The 27,746-nt window shown below is 39.1% G+C and overlaps 1 protein-coding gene across 1 annotated transcript in view; it reads right to left on the reverse strand.

Annotated features, from left to right (window-relative positions):
- Positions 1 to 27,327, reverse strand: part of MAP3K21 (mitogen-activated protein kinase kinase kinase 21) — a 41,027-nt gene extending 13,700 nt beyond the window's left edge. Inside the window, exons 1-4 of the mRNA XM_077175594.1 lie at positions 26,426 to 27,327; positions 8,913 to 9,093; positions 3,834 to 3,982; positions 2,865 to 3,040 (exon numbers count right to left, since the gene is read on the reverse strand). Of these exons, the coding sequence (XP_077031709.1) occupies positions 2,865 to 3,040; positions 3,834 to 3,982; positions 8,913 to 9,093; positions 26,426 to 27,161 (1,242 nt within the window). The 5' untranslated portion in view covers positions 27,162 to 27,327. The remainder of the gene's footprint in view (positions 1 to 2,864; positions 3,041 to 3,833; positions 3,983 to 8,912; positions 9,094 to 26,425) is intronic.
- Between the last annotated feature and the right edge of the window lie 419 nt (positions 27,328 to 27,746).

Here is a 27,746-nt window from a genome sequence, read left to right on the forward strand (position 1 = left end):
TGCTTAGTTATTATTTCAGAACTGTCTAATTTTGCTCTTTGGTATCCAGCAATGTTGTATGCCAGAAGAATTCCTTATTTCATATCGTTAAAGCAAAAAATTACCTTGTGAACTGTATTATTTCAGTGTTTTCAAATGAAAATGTTCAAATGTTCTTTCCAAAAAGACTATGGATATCAAAAGACAGGCTGGCACTGAAGCAAGCTGGTTCAATGAGAATTGTCTGTTCTTCACACACTTTCTGGGTTTTTTTACAGCTATAGCACACATACTCTGCTTATCATGGGTTTAAAATTTAAGTGATATGACTGACAAATTTCATATGGTATACTAATTTTGAGTGAGCTTGTTTCAACCCAATACTGGAAACCAAATTTTTTAAAAGATATTAAATAATTTAGTGACTCCTGAAAATCCTCACTTTCCTCCTCCTCTGTCCACTCAAAACAGGGCAACCTAAAACAAGGGTTGAAAGCAGAAACTACATTAATTCAGATTTAGAAAAGAGATACTTAAAAGTTTAAAGAGAGATCTTTATTACTGCATTAGTACAGTAATAAAGGTACATCGGGAGACACTGTTGATTTTCCATTTTTCACAGCCCTCAAATCCACGTTCCATAAAGCTCAGCAACCAGGCAGAAACTGAGGGCCTGTACTGGAATGTACAGAGTACATTTCAGTACACAGTCTAGATGAAGTAAAAGTGCTTCCTCAATAAAAGATTATGTATTTACTCTTTTCCAAATAAACTAATTAAAACCAGACTTACTGCAATTAGTTAGGCAATGTTTCCACATCACTCTACAATTAAAACACTCATTGTAAGGAAGCTTGGAAAGAATTCTGTATTTCAGTTGCTCAAGAACATTTGTCAAAATAAGATTGTGATCTTCTCTTCGAGTAGGCGTCACCATCACTCATTTGCAGTAAGCCCTTGAGGAAATTCCTCTAGCTACAGAAGTTCCTCTTTCACAGGAGGAATAAGACTCCATGCAGAGGATTTTTGTAGTATTATTATTATATAAATACTTTATAGACATGACTTTCACTCTAGTAGCTCATAGCAAAATTGATAATATGACAAATTAAACCCTGCATATATATGAAAATCTTGTCTAAGTCAAAGTTACATGTTTTCAACCTTAGAGAAGTACACCTCATTAGAGTAAATGCCTCTGGAGATGCACTTACCACCTTAGCATGTTAAAAGTAAATTTCATTTTATCATTTCCCCTACCTAACTGAGCTTTACTCACTTTTACACCCAAAATGTGACTCTTCTCGAAAACCTTTTCACCTGCTTATTTAATTCTAGACTTTATTTAGTCAGATTTTTCTTGGATAGGAAATCTCATACTAGAGTAAGGCCTCCAGAAAAACAAAAAACAAACAAAAACCTGAACAGGAAGGCCTGTTACAATTGCTCTCAGAGTAAAAGGAGGAAAATGGTTGGTTAAGCAGTTGCTGGAGGGGCCAAAAACAGAGTTATGTTCTATGGCAGGTTGAGGCAAGCAAACAGAGTAGCTGGTGACCCCATGGCAAGTAAAAAAAGGAAGCCTCTACTCTCTGTAGAGGGACTATAACTCAACTGCAAAGGAAGAGACCTGACAGCTCCTGAGGCACACAACTCAGCTCTAGCACTCTATGTGCCTACTGCAGGCAGAGCAGACCACACCACATACTTACCTACTTCTATGAACCAAAATGAAGAGGGAAATGCAGAGGGTAGAAGAAACAGTAGATAGGAAATAAATATTTATACTGCAATCTTATGGGTGATCAGTAAATCCTAATACCAGTATGCTGATATTACAGAACAAATGTAATGTCACACCCACACTAGCCAGAAGTCCACACACTGCCATTTGTGACATTTGATGAGAACAAGTGAAGGACAAAAGCTACAAACAAAGACTTGAAAGACAAGAGTTTAGTTTTTGCTTTTGTCAAACTTGGCAACTATATCTTCTATAAGGTTTCATCACAAGTCACTGCACCTCAATTTACTGTCTTTCTTGTCTACAATCACTTCATGAAAAATAACAGCAAATATATACTGGGATTATACTGCAAGAAACACCTGCAAAGAAGGGATTTGTTTCTTCCAGAAGCATTTCTAACAGGGGCTTGAGCACAGCTGGCCTATTCCAACCTTTATCAAGTTGTCTAAAGGAAAACATAAAACTCAGGGTGGTTAAAACCAAGTTGAAGTGAGTAGAAGAGAAAACAAAGAGAATTGACAGTGAGTACTCATTTAGATGTGAGAGTATGGAAAGAAGATCAGTAACAGAAATCTGAGTAATAAACAAAAGAAACTAGATTTGCTGATTCATGTGTGTGAGTTTGACCTTCTTAATATCTGGCAAGAATATGTCCCAAACTGCAACACTGAAAGGCATCCATATGATCAGTCTGTTCAGCAAGAAGAGAGATAAAAGCACAATTCCATTATTGGAAAAGAAGCCATGGGGTACAGTCACATGACAAGATGAAAAGCTTTTCATTCTCACAGCTGAGGAGAATGTTCAACAGCAGCCGAACATTTGCAGTCATAAAGATTAGCTTAAGGGATAAATCCAATTTAAGTGATACATGCAAACATACAAGAAAAAAATAACGCATTTTAAAAAAGAGCCTAGAATGTGACATTTACAGATCTACAACCTCTTTTCTTTGGGGAGACAGGTGTGGATATCTTTTTTTTTCAATTGTGCGTTTATTTGCATGAGTACATTGGTAAGCAGCAATTCAAAAGTTCAAAACTGCTGTATCACATAAACATAAATAGAGACATACTCTCCTTTCCTTCCATGCACCCTTCCACCCTTCTTTACTTCCATGCAATTGGAAAAACCAACTTACTTTTTCCTTGGTCCTCAGTTCATTAAATATCTGCTGAATTTCCAATTTCCAGTCATCTTGCATGGAGTGGAAAGACTCTTGAGGCATTTCAGTCATAACTGCCCCTTCAATGGCAGTAAGCTGTTCAAGAATTAAGGCAAACGATGGTCGGATATGAGGGTCCTGCTCCCAGCACTCTAGAATTTATCAAAATCCCGTCAGTTTGTAATAGCACATAGAACTTTCTGAAGAGCTACATGAATTTCAAGTTACTTGCAACTGCATTTCAAATTCTAATGTGTTCTCTTTACCTGCAAGACATCCCCAGTTCTGTCTCAATTTACAGAGGTGACATCTACCTACCTGTATTCAGAGGATTGTTTTTGTATTAATAGTAATTTTTTGGTCTAGTTTTAGCAATTTAGCAATTTGCTAAATTGCTAATGAATGAATAATAATTCAACATCTTAACTGCTAATGAGTGCCAATAATTAAATGAATTAGCAAAACTAGCAATATTGTATAGAAGAAATAAATAAAAAGGTAGCAAAATTCACTAAACACTAGGAAATAGCCATTAGCAAGCAATGTTTATTTCTCTCTAAAATATTTCTAAAACATTTTTGACACTCATGAAGAAACAATGAAAAAAGAAAGGTATTTGCAATTGTTCCCCTTGGGATTTTAATCTATCTTGTATTAATCCACAGTAGTATCCCATAATTTATGAAATTTAATGCAATTTAAGAATAGAAAAAAATCGGTGAAATTAGAGCACAAACTGTTCTGTTGCTACTGAAAAACTTTTATGCAACACCATGACATTGTATGGCTCTCAACTCTCTCTAACACCAGATTGCTGTGTAAAGAAAAACAAAATACCTGGTACACAGCACACTATCAAATGAGGTACTTATTTGGCAACCCATGATCATTTTATACCCCCAAAACATAACTATTTAAAAACATAGGAAGAAACAATATGGATACCTTTCATTAGTTTTGCAAATGGTTCAGGGCAGGTGGATGGAATGGGCAAAGTAAGCTTATTGACAGCTACTCCATAAGCCACAGCGAGGCCATCAATGCCACGGTAAGGAACTTCTCCTGTAAGCAGTTCCCACAGCAACACTCCGTAGCTACAAAAGGTAATTTTTTAAACAGTTATTTTCTGAGAAAGAAACAAGAACACATTAAAACACAAACAAGTATCTGTCCAGCCATGTACTCAAATTCATGAGGATTTCCCAGTCAAACGTGAATGCCTTTAAGTCAGCTCTACTTTTGTCATTGTGCACCTTTCCAGTTATAGTGATTAAGCAAATTGGGTGCAACTTTAAGACTGGCTCACACTCTTATTCAAAATATAAGCCTGAAGCCACTCCTATAGAAATGCTAGTTTCACATAAATCTGACTTACAATAGGAAGTCTGAATGACAGGAAAACAAGCAACCTTCTCCCCACAAAAAAACCAAAAAACAATAAAAAGAAATCCTCGGCAGAGCATTCAGGCCATTCCCCTTTCCAAATATTTAACAGTAATTTACCTAGAGGGACATTTTTTTTTTCTTTTTTAAAAAACGGTAATAAAAATTAAAGAAAACTCCCATCTTTATCTGGATGTTTGAATTTCTAATCCCATTGTGTATATATGAAGGCCAGTGAACTTGTCATGTCCCACTGAAGATACAACCAGACTGAGAAATTATTTCATGCACAGACATGGAATTTCTCCATACTAGAAAAAATCCCACCCACAAAATCCAAGCAAAACAACATTGTTTTCAGCAAAAGGTGGTGGCATGAAGAGATCTTTTCTCAGTGTCAGGTACAGAAATCAAGAATCACGGGAACTCCTATTACAGTGACAATAACCATAAGAACTTCTGCAATGCTCTCCACTCAAAGAAGAGCTGGTTGTTGCTTTTACCTTCTTTGGGTTTCTATGTCCAGTTCTTGGCTTGTTCAAATTATTCAAGCCCCTACAAAGGGCAGGGACAGCACCCTGGCTGCTGTGGCTCTAGAGCTCCTATTCTACCACCACTGAAATGACAGCTTTCACAGTCATTTTTGTGGAAGTGGGAATTACTCCTTTCAGAATGTTAGCCCAAAGTGGACTTTATGACTGGATTTGGTTTTTGTTCCTTTCTTCATCCCCCATGCCCCCTCCACTTCTCTTCCTGCCAGGGAACCACTACCTTTAGAACAAGAATACAAAGGACAACCTATTGCTGCTTTTGAATAGTAAAGTGAGCAGGCAAAGGAAAAAACAGAATACAAACTATCGCTCTTGCCTTTCTCTCCAAGTGTGCAAAGAAACCACCTGCAAGTTTTGCAGGACTGCACTGAACTCTCCAACACGAGAAGAAAAGCATTCTGCACTGAGGCAGTGAGGGCTATGCACTCCTTAGGACTAGAAATGACACCTCAAGGGGAGGTGTCAGATGCAACAGGGAGAAGAACACACACCAGTCAAGGTTTTCTATCACTGTCTGCTTAACGAGAAGAAGTCAGTCAGTATTATACAAAACCTTACAACATCACTTTAATAAATAATAAAACAGCAAACGACACAATATCAGCACAAATATCAGCAGTGCTTTGTTGTCTATGGTCTGTTTGTCTGAGAATTTTTGCATCTCATAAATCTTAAAAACGAACAAATTTACAGTGCTCAAAAGCTGAAGAAAACAGTCTACACCTGCAGCCAGAAGAAAAAGGAATTTAAAAAGTCGTGGGCCTCTTAATTTCTTCCTGATTTTTCTGGTCTAATTTCTGCATTTGCTTGCATACTCAAAGAAGGTTAAAATAATGAATTCCAATTTGCTTTAAAACAGTGGTATTCTGATCATAATGAATACAACATTTCCTGTGGTACATACACATTTTATGCCTGATGGAGTAATTTTCCTGAACTACAGCTCATCTGTGTCTTTGGAGAAAGCATAAAAAAAGTCTCTCAGCAACTACAGAGTGTTCTAAATTAAAATAATTTCCCTGTTCAGACTATTCTATAGATATTTTAGCATGAACTCTGAAGATAAGCAAAACATTAACTAAAAAGAAGGCATCCTTTATAAAAAAGTTTAATCTTAAAGAGCTCTCAACAGTGCCAAGAAGGTGGTTGCAAAGTTTTAAACAGACCAACACATTAACAGCCTTTTAATGAAAGCAGTCTTAACGTCAAGTACCAAGAACCAGCATTGTGGGGGAAAAACTGCAAGGAGGAAGCCTGAAGACGTTATGGTCTTGATACTCTGGAGTTTTTAACTACTTCAGCATAGTAGTTTTTAACTACTACTAGGGAGGTACTAATCTGCCATTATCTAGGAAAACAACTACTTTTCAAGTCTCTCAACTACACAAGTAGCTACTTAGTGTATTAAATTTCACCAGCTTACATACAATTGTCTTACACATACAGCCTGAGCTTCTAAGAAACAGCTTTTTTTTAAAGAACAAAAGCCATGTCCTTTTCCATAATCAGCAAAGGGCAAAGCCACAACCGTGTAATTGAAATACTAATTTTCAAACCACAAAAATGAATACACCTCCAAAACTATGTTGAGTATTTTCATTATTAAAATCATTTTTCCTTCAATCACATGTGATTTAAGCCTTACTACATCTCACTTCAGTGAAAACTTGCTGATTTTACATACTTTAGGAGCTGAAAATCTGAAGGTAAGGTTCTCAAAGTTTATTTTACTCTACAATCCATCTTCTAGAGCAGAGGTTACTAAGCACTGCTACATGAATCACTTCAAATTTATACAGATGTTCCAGGCAAAAGCAACTGCTAATTCTGCTTTACAGTAGATGCTTCCTGGCTTTGCCAAGGGCTTGTACAACCAGGACACACATTACTCTAAAGACCATTGCTAAAGAACACCATCAGCACTTGGAAATCCGTGGGCATATTTGCATTTTCAGGCTCCACACAAAACCAATACTGACACACCACTCAGAAATGTGTGGTGATTCATGGAAGGGTAGGGTTGGAAGAGTAGAATTCTTGTTTGGGAATTTGGAAGCATGCACCAGAGTAAAATAAATAGAGTAGCTGAAGCTCTGGTCTGGAAAGCAAAAGGATACACGTGCAGGGCCTGGAAAGCACTACTTCTGCTATCTAGGATGACACCTGAGAACATACAGCCTGGAAGGCTCTGCATGAAAATACTCCCACAACATTTCCAAGCACTGGCAGATTCTGGAAGACGAACTGGAAGTGTAAGTTGCCTCAACTTGAGCAGCCTTGATTGCTCTCTTATTTCCTAATAGGAGGTCTGCAGATTTCATTCAGAGCCTCAGCACTCAGTATCTGTAACTGAGATTTAGAAATTTGCTGAAACATACTGTGTTCCTGTCTTAAGAGAGACCCATATACTTAAACTGGTAACCTGAAGGCTTTTTAAAACCAAAACCACTCCTGTAAGCATGATATTCCTTATTTGCTTTTCTTTTAAAGAAAGAGTAAAGATAAGCAACAGAATAGATCAAGGTGCAGTGAGCAGAAAATGTTTAGAAGCTAAGAAGGTCTAAACTATACTGCAAAACACAGCCTTTCTACTTAAAAACCTCTCCTGTTAGACTTCCATCATTGAACTAAATACTTACATTTTTACAAGAGAGGCGTGCAGAAGAGAAGGCGAAGAAGAGAAATACTGTAGGTTCCAAAAATGTAAACTAATGTTGCAGCAGAATATAAAATAATTGCACCAAAGCATACCCCCTCAGATACCTAAAATCACAGCAACAAGACTGGACAGGACCTGTAATTAAGCATGGAATACAGCTGATTAGGGAAACGCCTACACCCAACCTCCATCCCGCAAAAGAAAAAAAAAAAAAAGAAAAAAGTAAGAAAGAATGGAAAAAACCAAAAAAAGAATGAGGCTAAAGATGCTTCCCAACTGGGCATCAACTGAGACTAATGCAAACAGAATTGGTTCCAGAGACAAGACAAATGAGTGCCACAAAACAGCAGTGCAGATACAGAATCACCACGAGAATACCAAAAGTATTACTTCATGCTGTAGAATATCATGCATTTAAGCAAAACAGAACCCTATTTAAGAATTATACAATCCAGAACATGCATAAAGCAGCAGGAGAAAACAGATTAAAGTCCTCCTCTCCTTCCCCGAACAGCTATCTTGGACCCTTCAGAGCAAACATAGCAAAAAGAAAGGAAATGCAGACTTTTCAAGGTGGGGCACAGCAGCTTTTAGAGCCTCTTGTGCAATCACTGCTTTTCTGCACTCACAAACCAGAACTAAATTAAAATTAAAGTTTAAATTACCTTTCTACACTACATGTATCCCACACTACACCACTCAAAAATAGAATCAGTAGTGAGAGCCATATTATTTATATTATCCACAATAACATCTTAAATGAGAAATTCACAAATTTAACACAGGACATTTCCCACCTTTAAAATTAGAGAGCAAGTTAAAACAAATTTGTGCTGAATATACTTTCCTTAATCCAGCTACTGGAAGCAAAATCTCTGTAAATGTAGAAGCTTCAACCTAGTATTAACTTTTACACACAACCACATTCCAGATTCCTAAAAACAGCATTAATTCAAATTAACACTTGGCAAAGTTCTGGTTTGAACCTTATTATTTATCAGTCATATAAAGCAATAATTGGTTGGTCACATTTTTAAGCAGATTGAGAGTTTTCAGACATCTAATATAAAATAAACCTACCAAAAAGAGATCAATCATACAATAATGTATCAAGAGCATCCAGTTATTTATATTAAGACTCCAGAGAAATATTTGGGTATATTAACTAACAAATATTTTAACAGCTTCTCTTAATGAGAGCTTGCTTTAAAAAAAAAATTCTTTGTTTTCCCTCTTCTGCCCCCAGTTTGTAAATAATGGATAATAAAAGGTATAACAACTGAAGCAGATACTTTAAAATGTGTTTGTTTCTTAGAAGAGCTAAACTAGCCATATGTTGAGGCAATAACCTAGCAAACCACCAAAAAAAAGTCTGTCAAAACCCTCAACACAGTTCCACTGAACATGGTCTTCAGCAGAAAAACTTCTTACCTCCAAATATCACTGCCTTTAGAAAACATGGAGGACTTGATAACTTCTGGAGCCATCCATGCATAAGTTCCTGCTGCACTCATTTTGGTTGTTCTGTGCCACTCTCTAGCCAGACCAAAGTCTGTAATCTTCAGAGTTTTATTACAAATGTCATCATGCTCCATCTTCTCCAGCAATAAAACTGCAAAAGATAGAGTTTGTAAATTAATGGAATGGCAATAAAAAAATACATTTCTGTTATTAATTTCACATACACCTTGTATTGCACAGATAATTGTCTACTTTTAGTGTTGAGAAAATATTATTGCAACTTTTATCTGCATGAAAATGTTTTTTGATAATTTTAAGCTATTCCAAGCTACAGAAGCAAGAAACATCTACAGTGTCATGAGCTTTTTACGCAGGAGCATATATTATTATGCTAAAAATATATATTAAAATAAATTATTATTTTTATGTAGAAGCATATATTAAATTAGCACAAAAAGTACACTGGAGATGGAAAGTAAATCAGATAATTTAAGTAAACCAAAATCCTAATAATCCCAGATGATGACAGACTGTCAGAAAATTATCCACTTTGCAACAAGATTCTGGAATAATAAAAGCAGAAGCAGTAGTAAACAAAAAACAAATGTTAAGAATTCTTATAAAAGAATAATAAAACAAAGCAGTATTATGTCACAGTATAAAATCCATCCTTAATAGTGCACTCCATCCTGGCCCCTACTCATCTCTGAAAGCCTGTAACAACTGAAAGAGGCAAGAGGATGGACACGAGCAGGGTACTCAGAACAACATAACCACAGCTACAAGGAATGGTTAATAGACAAGAAGCCTTTTCCTAGCATTCCCCTAGGAAAAGAAACATTTACAAACAAAAATCTATATAACAATGCCTTGTTAATGAAGAAAACTAGACATAATAATTGTTTAAAGTTTCTCACTACATGAAATGGACACCACTGGGTAAAACTAGCAGATGAGAATCAAACACGTGTCAGTCGTTCACACAACACACAGGTGAACTTTGCAGCAAGATTCTGAACTTTGGAATTCTTGGCATGGTATGTGAATATTATTATTTATCATAGATTTAAAAAGCATCTCCACAAATTCACACAAGTCAACTTGATATAGGGAATTTATATCAAAAAAAGTTCATTTAGTTTAATGAAATCCCTGGGCCACAAATCAGAACAAAGTTGGGAAACTATATGCCAGGGAAATTAGTTTGCCTTAGGAGTTCCCTGCTGGCAACAGGCCACTGGACTTGGATCCAGTCCCTTTTACATTATACACACTGCACCTTCATGAATGTTAAGGAGTAAGTTATCCTTTTTTTGCTGTTGCATCCTACAGTGCCTGACTTGTTCATGAGACAACATTATTGACAGAGTTGTAGCACCTCTTCAGGAAACAGTGTTACAAGAATAGAACTAGGTAATTGTGTTAGAGCTCACAAGCAGGGAGATAACTGATGGAAAGGAATCAAAATTTTAATGCACCATAATTTAAATTCCATATTCAATTCCTCTGTCACTGTTTGAGAGAGCAACTGTCAGTTTTAACTTTCTGTTAAAATGATCTCCTGGGACAAAGACCAAAAATTAAACTATATGTAAGAAGCATTAATGTGTGGTTTCTACCTGTACGTAGAGCAAAACACAGTACAGGAAACCCATTAACAAAAAAGCAGACAAAGACTTACCCTCCCTTACAGAAGAAAAACTGATGACCTCGCACTTGCAATTGAAAGAAATAATTCTTACTGGCAGAGATTAACTCTTACAAATATTTCAAAAATTACATCAAATCCAGATAAAAGGAAAAGAACCCACATTCCTTTTCCAATAAGCTTCTTAACAGAGCAAGAAAAATGAAGGCCAAAATGGTAGAGACAAACCAAGAGCTCACCAATGAGAACGACCAGAACAGGTTAAATTCATGCAAGTTTTTATACTTTTATACTTGAAACAAAGACCTATTGTTTGCTGTTCTATTTCAAACATGTTCAGCAGAATTCCTGACATTCCTTGTCAGTCAATGTGACCGAAACCAAAAACAGTCAGTCTTGCAAAAGGTAATAACTGGCACGTGACCAAGTTTCATCCTACAAAGGGACAACATTTCTTAGCAGTTCAAACTTCCCTTTCCGGCTGGTAGCCAGGCAAACAATACCACACACACTGCTTAGCAGCTGGGCAGTAAAAATGCTCAGCATAGCTGAGTAGCACTCTGTAAGAGCTTACCTTGGAGTAGCCTAGCAACCTTCACTATAGCATCTTTCTGCCTCTTCTAGAGCTTCCTGGCCCTTGCTGGTTGCTAACTGGGAGAAACTATTTTGTGATCACCAGTTTGCCCTGTTAACTCAGCATCCTCCTTGCTCCCTTTTCCAAACCTTTAAATTGTCTTTTCTTGCTCCAATATATGTGCAATGTTAAGTTGGGCAAGAGCCAGTTTAACACTTTTGGGTTTACTTCAATGTTTTTCAGACTTTTTATTTTCCACGAAGAATGAAGTTCACATTTACATTTTAGCTTTGCTCCTGGCAAGCACAGCCCAAAATACTTAGATGCGCAAAGACTATTTGAAAACAAAACCCACCAACACCCACAGATTAGATTAGGTATGCAGAAATGCAGGAAAATCCTATGTGCTTACTTATTTACATGTAAGTAGGACATAGGATAAGGATGTTTATCTAACACCCTGTTCATTTTTACATAAGCAAAACCAGATACTATGTTTCTGAATGATTCAAAATCAAAGGAGATAAAGTTTGGGCCAAATCCTCTACCCTGGATCCTCACCCAAACATTCCAGCCAGAAATAAAAAAATGACCAAGTAGTCTAAGGTTGCATATGATTACTACCAGCAACACCATTTTCAACTAAATTCTGAATTACTACATCTCTCTTTGTGACTCTTGTGACTCTTTCAGCAATGAGATCAAGGGGAAAGCAAACTTATTAACATCACAGAGCAAAGTCTTGGGTGACATATAACAGGCACTCCTTGAATATATGAGACACCGGATGCCCAGAAATATTTACAGCAGGGCAACAAAGAGATGTTATTTTCATTAATTCCTGAAATATAAATTAATGAGTTAAAGATAAAAGCCAGGTAAGTCAGGGAGAAAAATGAAGTGCTGTGCAGTAAACTGGTATTAAAAGTGGTAGATAAGATACTTAGAATCATAAAGGTTGGAAAAAAACTCCAAGATCATCAAGTCCAACCTTTGACCAAACAGCACCATGTCAACTAAACCACAGCACTAAGTACCGCATCCACTCATTTCTGGAACATTTGCAGAGATGGTGACTCCACCACCTCCCTGGGCAGCACAGTCAGAAGGTAGAGCCCACTCTAAGAAAGAACTGACCATCATACTAAAATATATGCAAGTTTGCATAAGATCAATCATAAAATCTATAGCTGTAAGAAAGAGAAGAAGGAAGAAGAAATGCCTGGCTGTTCTGGCTAATGGAAAACTAGCAAGCTATATGTAGCTGTGCAAGTAGTTCAATTCTAAAAGTCACTAAAGAAGGCTTAGTTCAGTAGAAACAGGGAGAAATCAATAGAATTTTACAAAGCATAACACCTCATATGAAATATTGAATGACTAAACCTGCACTTGCATGTCCAATACCAGGATCTGAAGACATAGAAAATAGAATAGTTAGGATCTAGTAATGTCTTTTACATAGATAAAATCAGAAGAGCTTGTCCTTTTTGCTAGGCTAAACAAAGGTTTAGAGAAGTTATGAAAACAGAAGTTACCCGTACCTAACAACAGAATGCAGACCTACAGCACTGGTGCTCTTAACAAGAAAATATTTTCCTAAGTGCTCTGGCTGGGCCATCTTACAGGTACACTTCTGATTAAACTCAGTTCTAGATCTGGAGTTATCAGGGTAAGGAATTTTATTGCCTCTTTTCTCCTATCCCCATTTCGGACCTCTGCAGTGTAAAGCAGAGTTCACTCCTCAAAAAAGAAGCAAGATCAAACACACATTCCTGTTAAACCTAATGGTCCCTGAAATAGTACTGCCATTAATCTTTCTTGCTTTCTGCACTATCATTGTTATAGCTGGAATATTCTTCTACTGATCTAATGGCACAATGCAAATATTTCATGGTGTAACAGTATGCAGGTAAGATGTTTTGCACACTCTTAGAAACCAAAATCTTTGGTTCAACTTTGCCATGGAGCCAGCCAGTACTTCCCAAGTCTGTGCTCCTCTAATTAAAACAGATCCAGCAGCAATTCTTTGCCACACCACTATTGTTTCCATACAAGGTGATCTTAGTCAAGAAAGGCACAGAATTTAGGCTTGAAAAGGACACACAGGTTCCAGGAAAATTCCCTTCAAATGCTCCCAGTTGCCACTCCTTTTCCTGTGCCATTCCCATTCCATCAGTCCCATCTCCAAACTCTCCACACAGGCAGTAAAGCCCTTTTTGAGGTGAGCAAAAGGTGAGATATACATAAAGTAGCAGACAAAGTCTGGTCAGAGTTGAACAACAACTGAATTCTCTGTTCATTTGAGCATGGGTTGAAATTTTTTGGGGAAAAGTTAAAAATAAGCAAGAGGCTACATATAGACCGATAAGCCAGAAATAATAGAACAGAGCACATTTAGACAAACCAGATTCTTGGGGGTGCACATCTGCCAAACTCAGGTACAGAATGACACCCCCAGTGCTACTTTCAAGACTAAGCTGAAAGCCTAGAGAAGAACCAGAAGTACTAATTTAAATTGCAAGCACTTTGTTTAAAGCATAATTCTAATAAAAGACTCACAATCCTGCCTCAGCTTATCTCCTTTTTATTTGTTAAAATTAATATAATTTAAGAAGCAGTATTTACAGCAAGCCTGAGGGAGGCCTGGACAGACACTTTAGGAAAGACATTTAGAAAACCTGTACCTAGAACTAAGATCTTCAATGCTACTTTTTTAAAGCAGGTTATTTCCTATGGTGTTAGTTTTCTTTTTGTTTCTAAGTACATATAGATTGTATTTCTCCAATCTTATCTAGCCAAAGTTCCCATTTAAGACAACACTTCAGCTGAATTTTTTTTTTTTTAAATCCAAAGACTTTGTACAGTTCAGGTCAGTTTTATTGCATGAACAATGCATTACAGTGTTTTCAGGTGACTTTTTTCAGTTACCATACATATGAAATAGTTAAGCAAAAAAGGTATTCTGAGAGAAGCCAAGGCAAAGGATGGAACACCTTTTCAGTAGTTGAAATGTAATGAATTCAAACTACCTTCTAACACTTAAAAAATAATCATCCTGAAATAGTGAAAACCATTCTACCCCTCCTATCATCTTTGTACTTTCTATTATACCCCCTTTATATTACCTATTTTGTTAGTACTAAAAATAAAACATTAAGCAACCTTATTTTCCCAAGTTAGTCAATTGCTACCAACCATTTCTTGCTACTTTATCTGCAGTTTGCTAAACCAGTGACTATCATGGGTTTTACAAATATAAGCTATTTAATACCACAGCTATTTAAGTTACTATGATTATAGGTGAGAATGCCAGCATATCCAGTACATTTACCACCAGTGATAAAGTCATTCTTAGAGAATACTATAGAGGAAAGAAATTTCTTATGCTGTACAACTCTACTTGCAAATAGAAATTGTCCAGACAATGCTGCTACTGTCTCTGTTCCCCCTGCACCCAGTTTGTTCCCTCTTGAACTGTTTGCAAGCAAATCTAGTTCCTGTTAGTTCACTAAATCAACATGCAAAACCAGCAGGGTGACCCTGCATCTTTATATGGGGACTAACAAGCAGAAAAAAACCTTATTAGATGTTGTATATTCAATTAATGAAACACAATACCTTGTCCATATTAAGAGACCCACCTCCATCATTTGGAATTGTTAGTTGGCTCCGATTGTAATTGGAAATTTAAATGCCAACATTGCCTGTAGAAGCCACATCTAGGTTTTAAACTGCAGATTAATTACCACAGTGAAAAAAATTAGGTGTGCAAATTAAATATGTCAGTGAAAACATTAACTGATTAGAAACTCTTCTGTCCATAAAAAAGCTGATACTTTTGCCCATGCAGCACCACCCCTTAAAAATACCTTCCTTTTCTCCCATGGGCTCTCAGGATGGATTCTGCTATCTCTGTAGCTAGTATCTGTCAGATTGTGATTGTCTCACTGGATTAAGTTCAGAGGTCACCATCAGCAAGGGAATTTTATCCTTTAAACACTGATTACATATGCAGGAGACTTTTTTATTCTATGGATACTGTGCTCCTCTATTATCTATGTCCCTTTACAGCAGGCATATAAAGAGTTCTTAATTTTCACACTTACCTGAAAGGAGCAGTTTGTTCTTAAATGCATTTCTCTTAAAAAAACCCAAAATAACCAACAGCCCAAAAAATGTACCTCAAAGGAGCCAACATATACTAAAAAAAAAAATTAAAAAAAAAATCCTGAACAAAGTGCTCCCCATTGGAAAGCCAAAAGCCAAAACAAGACAAGACTTGACACAAAAAGTCCTTGACATCATGAACCGACAAATACACATCAACCTCATAAGAAAAGCACAGCCCACAGTAGGATATGTGGCAAAAGAAAAGCACCAAAGGATAAGAATGACTAGCAGTCACCTGCCTTCTGAAGAAAATGGAGGGAGAAAGAAAGAGAGGAAAAGGGACAAGAGATTTCAACAGCTCCAACACACCTTGCATCACCATTTTTTGCTTCCCCTTCACATCTTTAATAACTATTATTAAAGCAACTTTGGGCAAATGGAAACTTGAGAGAAAGAAGCAGTTTTAACAAGTTATTGGCACAGACTACAGATGCTGCAAGTTACTTTACTGCATGCCATTTGTGCCTCACTTGCTCTTCAGATAGGTCTGTAATGCAAAACAGAATTTTCTATTGTGCTGTAAGAGGAAGTACTAGAGGTAACAAGCATTTATAATTAGACATTCAAATAATCATAATTTAAACACTAGATCAGCAGTAAATTCTGAAAAATGCAGGATTTGGATACTACATCAGCAAAAAATCAAAAGCAGACTGGACACAACATTCTAAAGTTCTCTTTAATAAAACATTAAACTTAACTCTCCTATTAAAAAACTAAATTTAAGAAAAAACAACCTCATTAAAGCAATTCCTCCGTAATTTCACAATTACATGGAAATCAAGTCAATACTGAAACTTAGCTTTAAAACTCAAAACATTCAGTTCTGTTCTATCTACCAGGAACTCCCTCACTTATTTGAAACAGCAATTACTTTCTTCGCTTGCTATTTTTAAAAGGCAACTCTGAAGGAAAAATGCCCCAAAAATAGAAACAAAAAAAAAGTGACCAAAATGGAGGCAGATGAGAAGGATAACAGTTAGGTTGTGAATTCCTGAGTTAGATCATGTTCTAGTTTCAAACTCAGCAGAATAAAGTGGCTCTGAATCCATTCCTTAAAGTACACCATCTTTTTTATGGAAGTGATTTATTTTTTTAAGGAACCTCATCCTAGTCTTAAAAAAAACCCCAAAATATAAGGCAAACTAAAGCTATTATGTTCAAACTGCATAAAAAGTCTTTGTCAATATATAATACATCAGGTACACTTTCCACCAAGAGAAACTTGGAGAAAACATTAATTTCCTGCCTACCCTGAATTTAAGACCTGGCCATTCCCTAAATCAATATATATCATACAATATACAGAATTCAACAGGCAAGGCAGATGAGGTTTATAATCTCACAAATGGCATCCAGTGGCAAGAGCTGGCAGATGTTACCTTCCTTCAGAACTAACAATTTAAGTTATCTATCATTAGTCAAATCACCTTTTCAATGTTTTGTTTTGAAGCTATGAATATTTCATTCAAATTTGGCTCGGATTTATAGTTATTTTTTTGAAGTCAATAGAGCATGACTTGATGCAGTTTGATATTTCAAGCTAATCAGAAGAATACACAGCTTCTGAGTACACGGAAGTATTTACATAGTTGGCATACTTTTCCTGATCATACCACATTACACTCCACAATTATGAACTTCCTCGTTGCTTTATTTTTTGTGACTTATCTCAAGGTGCATTTGATGTGTTGAAATTAGAATATTTAATACAAAAAAGAGTCACATCAAATTGAAATAAAGTTTAATAGAAATACATAGATACATACCTAAAAAAAGACATTCTACTTTTAAAGGTGCAGTAAAGAGGTGTAGTCTGATGCCAGAACCAAGGCAGTAAGAATCTGCTGCCACTGAAATACTTAGCTTAACCTCCTCTTCACTCTTTACAGCCCCTCACCCTCTACAGCTTTTTCCCCCCAGACTGAGTCTAGCAGCTGGGTAGTCTTGGGAGACTCAACCAGCCAGATAGCTCAGCAAGAAATGAAGCCTGCAAATAAACCAGCCTAGAGTAGTTTCCTGCTGAATCTCTCCAAAGCTTTAACCTGACCTACTGACCACACAGGCAGAGACTGAGATGTGTAGACTTGGCTGACAAGTGGGAGGCGGGTGGGGAAGCCTCCTCATGCAGCTACAGCTGCCCGAGGAAGCCATGTGGCACCTGTTGCAACAAGTGGGAAGGAAGTCAAGCAACAGAAACAGGGCAACCCTTTTACATCCAGTTTGAGTCAGAGATTTAAAGATGGGATCCAGCTTTACTATGTTTTTTCCATTATAAAATCCTCTTTGACAAAATCTACTATTGGAAAGAACCCATTAAATAAACTGAAAAAAACCCTCCTGGGTCCCTTTGAAGATGCCAGCTGCTACGAATCCAAATTCTGGTTGTAGATACTTAGGTTTAGTCATTGAGGTAGAATCTCATCAGTTAACATGAAACATTAAACCAAATTTCTATGAGGAATCTTAATAGGTTACCCTTTATAAAGAATTTTTAGGTTGTTAGCTTATTTTATAAAAAATATTTGAAAGAGTTTTGCTGTTTTAACAAAAAAAAAAATCCAAACAACCTGTTACCTACCAAACAAAGCAGAAAAAAAACCAGACAATTTTTGAGTCCACTTTTTAAAAAAATACATTTAAATGCATTTTCAAGAACAGCAAAGTGAAAACACTTATTTTGAAATGAGAACTCTGCAAACTTGACAGTGCTGTCCTTCTCTTCAGAAAGGGAAAGCTGATTGTTTGTCTCAATAGTGTAACATTAAGCAATGAGTTAAAAAGTACAATATTTTTCCTTTCTACATAATACAGGGAAAAAAGAAAGCAATTAACTTCAGGAAGAACAGTGACATCTAATCCTAATAGAAAAGAAAATCAAAAAACTGTCTGAACATTCAGAACTAAAATATAACCAGTTCCAAGGGTTAACTTGTCCCATAATGAACCACAGCAATGAAGCATTTACTCCTACATTTTTGAGAGGGAGGGCCGTCTTATCAGCTCTGAGTTAATAGTACACCTGCCAAAACACAGATTTTAGTCACTGTGAAGAGAACAAAGAATGATTATGTAGCCAACACTGGCATGTCTAGGACTGATTTAACAGGAGCTATGACCCCCACCCCACACAAAAAAGGTTAAAGCTGGCAGGAAGCTCCAAGAAGGAAGAATACTTCTGTGGTGACATTATACATATATGCAATTTTTCCAGCTTAGCATATTTAATCCATGAATTTAACATACAGTAAGAGGGTTAAAATTTAAACATCCACTTAATTTTCAGTGAGTGGATTAAGTTGGCTCTTATTAATATGGTCAAGGCAAGATAAAAGTGATGAAATGTAGTTTAAAGCTGTCAATCCAGGAATGTAAGTTACACCAGTTGTTATTTTTGTACTGCTCATGAATATAGACAGGCAAGTAATTCGGTATTTATCTGTTTGTATCTATGTATCATCTGTATTTACATTTATTTCAATGTCCTAATTCTGCTTCTAATAAACAAAACAATCCCAAAGTTAAAAAAAAAAAGAAAAACATCTGCATTTTTAGAAGCATTATTACTGAAAGTTATTGAACCAAATTTTAATGCCTTAAATTTTAACAAATCACCAGAAATAAATTTCAAGGTGAGAAATTACCCTACACTGCACCCACTCCTTGCAAATGTTTATCACACAAGGTCAGCCTGTTTCAGAATTTGCAACACTGAAGCAAGTTTAAAAGAAAGCTCATACTCAGTGGTAAGAAAACTTACGGATTGCAAACAAAAAGCCATTCTCTTCTAAGGTCAAAGAAACCACAAAACAGCATTCAACATCCAAATACAGTTCAGTGATGTGTTACTTCTCTATTCTTTTGAGGTTGCAGAACATTTTCGTGGAACTTTTAATATTTGCTTAGAGGGTCCAAAGACATGCCCTGTCCCTGCAGCTCCAATGGGGACGGGGGAATAATCTGTAACTGAAAACTCAGTTATATCTCAATTTCTTCTAATGTTTGGATAACACCAACAATGTCTAAAATAAACAAACTGCAAAGTGTGATTGAGATTAAGTACAATACCTCATCTAAGAAGTGCTATGTTCAGCAGTTAAAATTATTTTTCACTGTTTAGAGGAATGAACAAAATACTTATACAATTTTTTATAACAGCTAATGGGAGGTGTTTAGCTGTCTGTTTTTCTATTGGCCTTTGTGGAACTAGGTTGCTTGCTCAGTACAATTTTCAGAGGCAAAAAGGTATATGAGCCTATCTTTAGAGTACCAGCTTAAGAAAAAATGAGCCAAATAATGCTTGAAGTCTTTAATACACAAATACTCTAATCCAAAGTCCTACACTTCAATTTATAATGCTACCCCAAAACAGAACTCTTTATCATCAAAAACAGTGAGCAAATAGAACATACAGACTAGAATGTGACTCCCACATTCTCCATGAAGAGGTCACCAGAAACCCTGGTGCAAATCAAAGTCCTGAAGAAACCTGCTAGGAATGAGTATAACACAAAGCAGAAAAAAAAAAAAAAAAAAGACAAGACAAAAACCAATCTTCCAAAAGTGGTAAACTAGATCACTTGGTGTTATACAATGACAGAACAAAGAGAGAGAGAAGAAAGACATGAAAAACCAAGTTAGATCCAGAGAAAGATCAAAGCAATATTATTCTGGACTAAATAATCCGACCTGTTACAAATGCGGTCTCAACACCAAATAAGAAACAACTCTCTACAGCTGTCAGATGGACATAGCTGGGAAAACATTAAAATGAAAGTCTGAATTAAAAATGTATTATAAATAGGGGTATTAAAAGTTCATGAGCTTTTAATTAATCAAATTACATATACCTAGTGCTTCAGCCTAGAGTCTTGTTTTCAGCATTAAGCACTACATGTAAATATACTTCAGCCTTGTTAAGTTTGAGGGACTTTGTTCTAAATTAACGAGCAATTTTTTCCACCTGTTAGTGTCCAGACTTGAGACATAGAAAAACATCAAACAGAAGCAAATTTAGAAGATGGTAATTGAGGTGAAATAAATGGCTACTGCAGTTAAGTCTTCATCTTTAAACAAAATAACTGCTGGATATTATTCCTCCTCTGAAAGCTTAGACAGGACAATTATTGTGTTACAGAGCAGCAGTTCACAAAATTTCATTTGACGGATATTGCATTAAAATCATAATGTTTCTGAATATTATTTTTAAATGCTGAAACACATCCTTCAACTGGAAATTAGGCCTCGACAACATTTTAACACTGCAGTTATTTCTATGGTGGATTGAGACAATTGCAGCAACCAGTTACTCAAAATTGTTCTCTCTTGAATTGCAGTATCTTTCTGGACACAAACCACACAATATATCTATATACAACAAGCATATATATCAAGTGAATATTAAAACAGGTGCAACACATAGCATTGCCTTTGATGAACTAGAAAAAGATAATACTCTAGCTCAAGGTTGCTAAGCATTTGATGTTCCCACAGAATTCAGCTAACCTTCAGGGCTTCTCAAAAAATAGAATCCCTATTTACATAGTTTGAGCACACATTAAATAATTTTAAAAAAATTACTGGGAGCAATTTTTCATGAAACACAGAACTCTTTCATGTGACATAAGGACATTCAAAAGAAAAACTTACTGGAATTCAATGGCATGCTAACTGGAAGTAGATCACAACTTTCAAAACAGGTACTGTTTCCCAAATTAATGAAATTTTGCAATCCTACTGATATTTGCATGAAGGTGCTTTTATTTTGGTTTTCTGTGGTTTTTTTTTAAGAATACTTAACCAACAAGGTTATAAAAATCAGTGCTCCTTCCTGCATATCCACTTCCAGATGCTTCAGGATGTATGTTCTTAATGTTGCAATGCAGCAGCATTACTTTTACAGCAAAGCACAAGGCAGGGCTACTGCCTCTCAGAGATGGGATAGGAACCTGGTACACCTGGCATAATTTCTAACTTTATGTGATTTTTAAGTAATTAAGAACAATGTAAAGCATTTAAGTACCATAACTTCCTATATGAATTCAGCATGGAAAACTACAGCATACAGATTTTAAAATGCTAAATAACTTCTGGCCCACTATTCTACCTGACTGATATTTATCTAAGTGATACCACATTCTCAGAGACCTGATTCCTATGGGTTTTATAAAAATCAGTTGCCTTCTGGCAGAGGAACTTCAGTTAGTTCTGCCAGGAAGAACATCCACTCCCCTCCAGACCTCAGAGACAGCAGCCACCAGCAGCTTAGCAGCGAGCCAGGCACTACAAGCAGTGTCAAACCAATTACAGCATTTGCAGCATGCTACAGGAGGTGCCCAAGTCACTCAGCACTGGAGATGGGCACCTTGGGACAGCCAGGCTTAGCCCAGCAGGGACACTGGAGATGTGGAAGCCAGTATGAGACTGTAAGTTCCACAAATGGGAGTGCCATGAGGAGGAGATTGAGATGCAGAATACATCAGGTTCTTTAGTTTTGTTACACCACAATAGGTGAGCAGTAATTGGCACAGTGCTGCTGACAGAAAAAAACTCCAATTTTCACTACCATGAGCGAGCATCTTGGAACTTTATTTTCAAAGAAAGTTACACTGAAGCTCAAATCTACTGAAAAACCATTTCTCATCTCTCTCAAAACTACCAAAGACAATTGTAATAGAATGTAATTTTGAATTCTCTTGGTAACTGTACAAGATTCTGCATTTCAAACATTTAATAACAGATGTACTTGTGATGTGAACAAGTCTTAACCTCTTCAAAACAGTTAAAAGACAAATTATGCACCCTAGTGATTTCAGAATATATAATATCAGTTCAGAAAATGGCAGATAGGCTTAACTCTAGTTTCTTACTCTTCCTCTCCCTGAACAGCTAGCCTAAAGCTGCTGTACAGACACGTTTGACAGAAAGCAGTTTTTATGAATTCTGGAAAACATCTCCACCTTATTTTAAAAGGTGTTTAATAAAAAATAGTAAAAGGTGCATAACTTGAGCAATTCTGCTGCAAATTATGAGAATTTGTTCTTGCTTTTCACAAACTCCAGGACACCTTGCCTCATCAAAAGCAACTGATTCAACAAAACATATCACGCTTCCTTTTAAGGTTTTAAAATCAAATGGTTTCTATTCTCTAACTGCTACTCATTATACTAGTTTGAAGAACATGACATTACAGTGGGTTGCCCTCTCCTATGTTTGATTCCTTCAGATTCCAAGTAGTTCTCATTAGCACTGTCACTTCCATGGCCTTATTCAACAATCCTTGAAACTCAAGCTGACCTCGACAATTTCAAAAAGCAATATAAACTCAGTGCCCTTCACAGAGCTGAGGACTGCAAAGGACCCTGGATTGCTGGAGGAGCTGGTGAAAGCCACAGCAAACCAAACCCTTCTGGTCATATCCATCTATGATGAGTACAGAGCACTTTATCAGTACTGTGTTAGTACACTTAATCTACACATAACCAACTGTGTAATCATGGATAGGTCTACGCCATAAGCAAGATATTCTGAACTTATTCCAATGCTTCCTACAAGCACACAAGGCTGCTGTACTAGAGATAAAGTGCATTTTTTAATGGCAGAAGCAGTGCACAGTCTGAAATCAACCCCAGAATCACAAACTTCTGTTTTCTCTAGCCTTGACTTCAGAAAGTGAAAATGTGGCATACTCTAGCTGAACATATTACTAGCTTTCTTCAGGACAGAATAATCTGGGAAGGCTGTGCTGAGCCCTTACACAACCACAGGTCTTATAACTAATGAAATGTCCTTGCTCAGAAGCAAGAAATTTCATCCCCTCAGAGAAAAAAAAGCTGCCCTTCCAAAGAGTCAGAAAAAAAGCTGAGATGTGGTAAAAAGACACACATAACTTATAATGTCTAGTCTTGTAGATGAATTCCTGTCATCTATTTCGAGTAAAACCTAATGTTTTTTCATAATCAGCAGGCATGCTAAATCAAGAACAACTTCCTACCCAGAAGACAGAGTTAGAAATATTCAAGTATTTTCACAGTTTTTAAGATATCTCCTTTTCGGTTAAAGCATCAATTAATTCAGAATTCCTTTATTAACAATGATGGCTTGAACGAAATAGAATTTTCTTCCATGATTTTTATTCATATTTTAGATTAGGTAAAGTTCACCTCTTAATCTTTTCTTTTAGATTATTTCTTTAATCTATAAAGTATATTGAGGAATGTAAGAACTGTTTATGAGAAGTTTTCCTCAGAACAGGCCATGGTATTTGTCAGTGAAACTTCTCACCACTTCAGTCATACAAAGTTTTATAAAGCACCCACAACTGGTAAGGCAACATTAGACATCATAGTTACAATGTTTCATTTAATCACATATATCTAAAGCTAAGCGTTCTTAACACTTTTGTTTTGTCGGCTTTTGAAATTTTATTTTACATGGACTCCAGAACTGAAGAAACTCTCTCTGCTGTTAATAAAACTCATGAGTTACACTTCACTTCCCTGTTCAGCCCTCAAAACCAAGTTTGTTAGTTTTCCTTTCTGATATGGAAAACCTTTGTTTACCTATTAATTTCCCTTACTCTGGCAGAAACACAAACCTTTTCCCCATCTCCCAAAAAGAGCCCATGAAACAAGAACATTCAAACCTAGATAGTCACTGCTATTAATAAAAGCTGGCTGCTCTCACGGCTCTTCCATTTGTGGCACTTCTTCTCCAGTCCTGTCAATCTGGCATCAGTGAAGCCACAACAGATATGCTACAGAGATCCCAGCTCCATAAAACTGCACAGAGAGAAGTAACATGCTTGCCTTTGAGATGCTTGCTATTGCCTGCCAACCACAAGCCCAGACACATACCTTTTCTGGATCAAATACACTGGTAGAAGGGGCTCCCTTTCCCAGCTGGAAAAATTAGTTCCCACCTACTTGCTGGGGAAATAGTTTGAGAAGCATTCCTTACCACATCATAATAAGGACAGTAATTTTTCCAATTTATTGTCTGAGGAAGAAAAAATATCCTTCTTAACAAAAATAACTAAGTTAGCACAAGACTGATACACTCATGTACTACCTAGAGCTGCTTAAGGGTGAGCACTGAAGCATCACCAGCAGCAGTGCCTGGAAAGCAGCGAGGAGCAGGTGAGGAATGGATGCTGCCAGACCCGTCTGGAGCTGCAGCCACTGCAGAACTGTTACTGTCCATGTCAGGCAAGTCGCTCACTCAACCCTGGCAGCCTTCCACTCCCACTGTGCAAGACTGCAAAAGACTACAGAAATAGAATGAAGGGAAATCTTCGATGAATGGATGAGTTACCAGAGCAGGGGATACTGCCATGACTTGCAGTCATTTTAAATTCATGTTGTTGAGCAGTATATGGTACCAGCAGTGCACCACTGTCTTCCAACACTATCATTTAGGTGGATGATCAAGAGACATAATTCTATTTAGCATATTCAATACTTGTTCAAACTAAGAAATTTGTTTGAAGTGTCTTGCTAAGATTAAGAAATACAGGTGAGAGATCAAACTAGCTCAAGTTAAGTGCATCTGCAACAGGAGTTAGTAATGGAAGCAGTGAATAGGCACCTAAGCTGAGGTTATAATCAGAATGATATTTTGTAAATGCTCTGCCATTACCCCTATAAGATGACAATGGTAATCAGTTCTCAGCAGTACTCAACTCAGCTCACAGTGTTATGCTAAACCACAGGGTTATGAATTTATTTCAGACACAAACCTTGTCACTGTCATTTAACATGCTGCTAGCATGCAGCAGCCCACTCTAAGGAGAGCCACTAAGCACTCCAGGTGAAGCAGCTCATTCCTTACACAGCAGCAATCTAAAAGGGCACAAGCTGGCTACAGACTACTTGCTAGAAATAAAGGTGTTGGCCATGACGCTAAATGTCCAAGAGTTCACCACCCGTGCTACAAACAGAACCACAAACACAGCTGAGCTAGGTTGTTTCTTTATCAAGCAAATAGTGAAAGTATTCTCAGAACAGTCAGTCCCATGACTGAGCCTTGTCTTAACAGGCCATGCATGGTGACCTTCAAGACACACAGCCTCTTAAACAAAGTGCTTCAAACTTGAATGAAGCTTTTTTGTTTCTGCTGGACTACTTAAGGTCTCCTAACTGGAAAAAAAAAGACTAACACATTGCTGCACTTTTGGAACATTCAGAACAAAAAATAAAGAGTTGAGACAGTTTCAGATATTTGTGGAAATGCACAGATTTCCACTTTCAGGTCATCATTTCTAAACACAACTATAACGGCAAGCCATAAACACTCTATTCTAGTAATCCAGCTTTCCAAATGCACAGTGGTCAAAATCTTAGATGCTTCTGTATTGTCAGATGGACCAAGGAGCCATAAAGCACGAATTGAGCAACTCCCTCATTCCTGCAGGTGCATTTGCCCATGCCAAGGGATGAAAGCAAATCTGACATCTGAACAACAATGCTTCTACTGGTTTTAAGATACTTGTCTTTTCCACCTCAATGTTGGCTAAGTGGATAAATTTTATCAATATTAAATGCATGCAGTGAAAGCCAGAAACACATACGATTGTACAGCAGTGAAACAGAAGTGATACCCTTATTAAATCTATTCTTTACAAGGCGCTTGGTTCCTTGGGTTAGTTTTAAAAGCCAGGACCACACAACGCATCAGAGTAAATACAGCCTTGTAGATTTGCAATTGTGGTGGCTGCGCACAGAATTTTATCCCGCTCTCAGTGAGCTTCCCTCCGAGGGGGCAGGACTTTGCGTGCGCTGAAGGTACCCCCGGTTCCTCCCGACCTTTCCACGAGTTCAGAGCCAGCTCACAGCCCGGCAAACCAACCTGCCGCTTGCCCAAGCTTCTGGCACCGGGTGCCCGAGTTGCGACATCCATTCCCCGGTGGAACAGGGCTCTCGGACGGAGCCCGTCCAGGCCCGGCCACCCGCCCCCGCACCGCGGCCAGCGCCGCCACGCCGGGGCCACGCCGGGACCCCCCGGGCCCCGCGGCCTATGGCGGGGACATCCCCCCGCCGTCGCCGTCCGAAGGTCCCTCGTCACCTCCCCCCCCCCGGCCCGCCCGGGACTCACTGTTGCTCGACTTGAGGTCCCGGTGCAGGATGGGGACGATGGCCTCGTCGTGCAGGTAGAGCATGCCGCGGGCGATCTGCACCGCCCAGTTCACTAAGATGTGCGGGGGGATGCGGCGGCCCCCGCGGGCGGCCGCGGCCCCGGGGGCGGCGGCCAGGGCCCTGTTGAGGGATCCGCCGCGGGCGAACTCCATGACGAGGCAGAGGTTGGGCTCCCGCAGGCAGACCCCGTGCAGGGCGATGATGTTGGGGTGCCGCAGCATGGAGAAGAGCTTGGCCTCCTGCCGCACGCTCTCCGCCGTGGCCGTGATGTCCTCGTCGGGGTCCTGCCGTGCCGCCTTCACGGCCACCTCGCGGCCCCGCCAGGTGGCCCGGTACACCTTTCCGAAGCCCCCCACGCCGATGATCTCCTGCAGCTCCAGGTGCTGGAAGTCGATCTCCGTTAGGCTCCCCGCGGGGTCCCCCAGCCCGCCGCCCCCCGCCGCCGCTCCACCGCGGGGCTGGCGGGTCACGTAGTTGGCCGGGAAGATGCCGAGGCGGTGGCGGATCTTCCCCGCCCACCAGCCGTCGTCGCCGGACACCGCCGCGTCCTGCGACAGGACCTCCACCACGTCCCCTCGCCGCAGGCTCAGCTCGTCCTCGCCGCTCGCCTCGTAGTCGTACAGCGCCGTCCACAGCGGGCACGGAGCCCCGCTGCCACCGGCGGACGCCGCCGCCCCGGCGCCCGGCAGAGCCATGGCAGCGACCTCAGCCCCGGCGGCCACCAGCAGCAGGGCCGCCGACGCGGGAGCGCCCGCCCGGCCGCATCCTCACCTGCCGCCGCCGCCGAGCGGGAGCCGCGGGAGGGGAGGGCGGGGCGCGGGCAGGGGCGGGGCCGCCCGGCCCGGTCGTCGCCGCCGCCGCCGCGGGGCTCCAGTGGGGAGAGCGCAGGCGCGCGCGGGAAAGGCGGGGAGGGCAGCGCCGGTGCCCCGCGCCCGCCCGCCCGTGCCCGCCCATTGGCCGCCCGCAGTCACGTGGCGCGGGGCGCGGCGGGCGGAGGGGCCGGTGTGGTCCGGGGGACGGGGCTGAGGGAGTCGTGCCCCCGCTTCTGTCCCTCGGGGGCTGCAGACCGGGCTGGGGGCTTGTGCCTCCACCGCAGCTTGCTCTCTCCTTCCTTGTTCCTTTGGAGCGAACCCCAAGCGGGTTCTGAAGTAACCGAGCTTCCTCGGTTCGTGCTTGCTCCGCCACCTGCTTCCGCCGCTCGTGGGCTCTCACAGAACGGGTCAGGTTGAACCCACAGTGGGGTCACCTGTTCCAAACTCCTTTGCTCAAGCAGTTTCGTC

This window comes from Agelaius phoeniceus, chromosome 3 (assembly GCF_051311805.1).
Source record: "Agelaius phoeniceus isolate bAgePho1 chromosome 3, bAgePho1.hap1, whole genome shotgun sequence".
NCBI lineage: Eukaryota > Metazoa > Chordata > Aves > Passeriformes > Icteridae > Agelaius > Agelaius phoeniceus.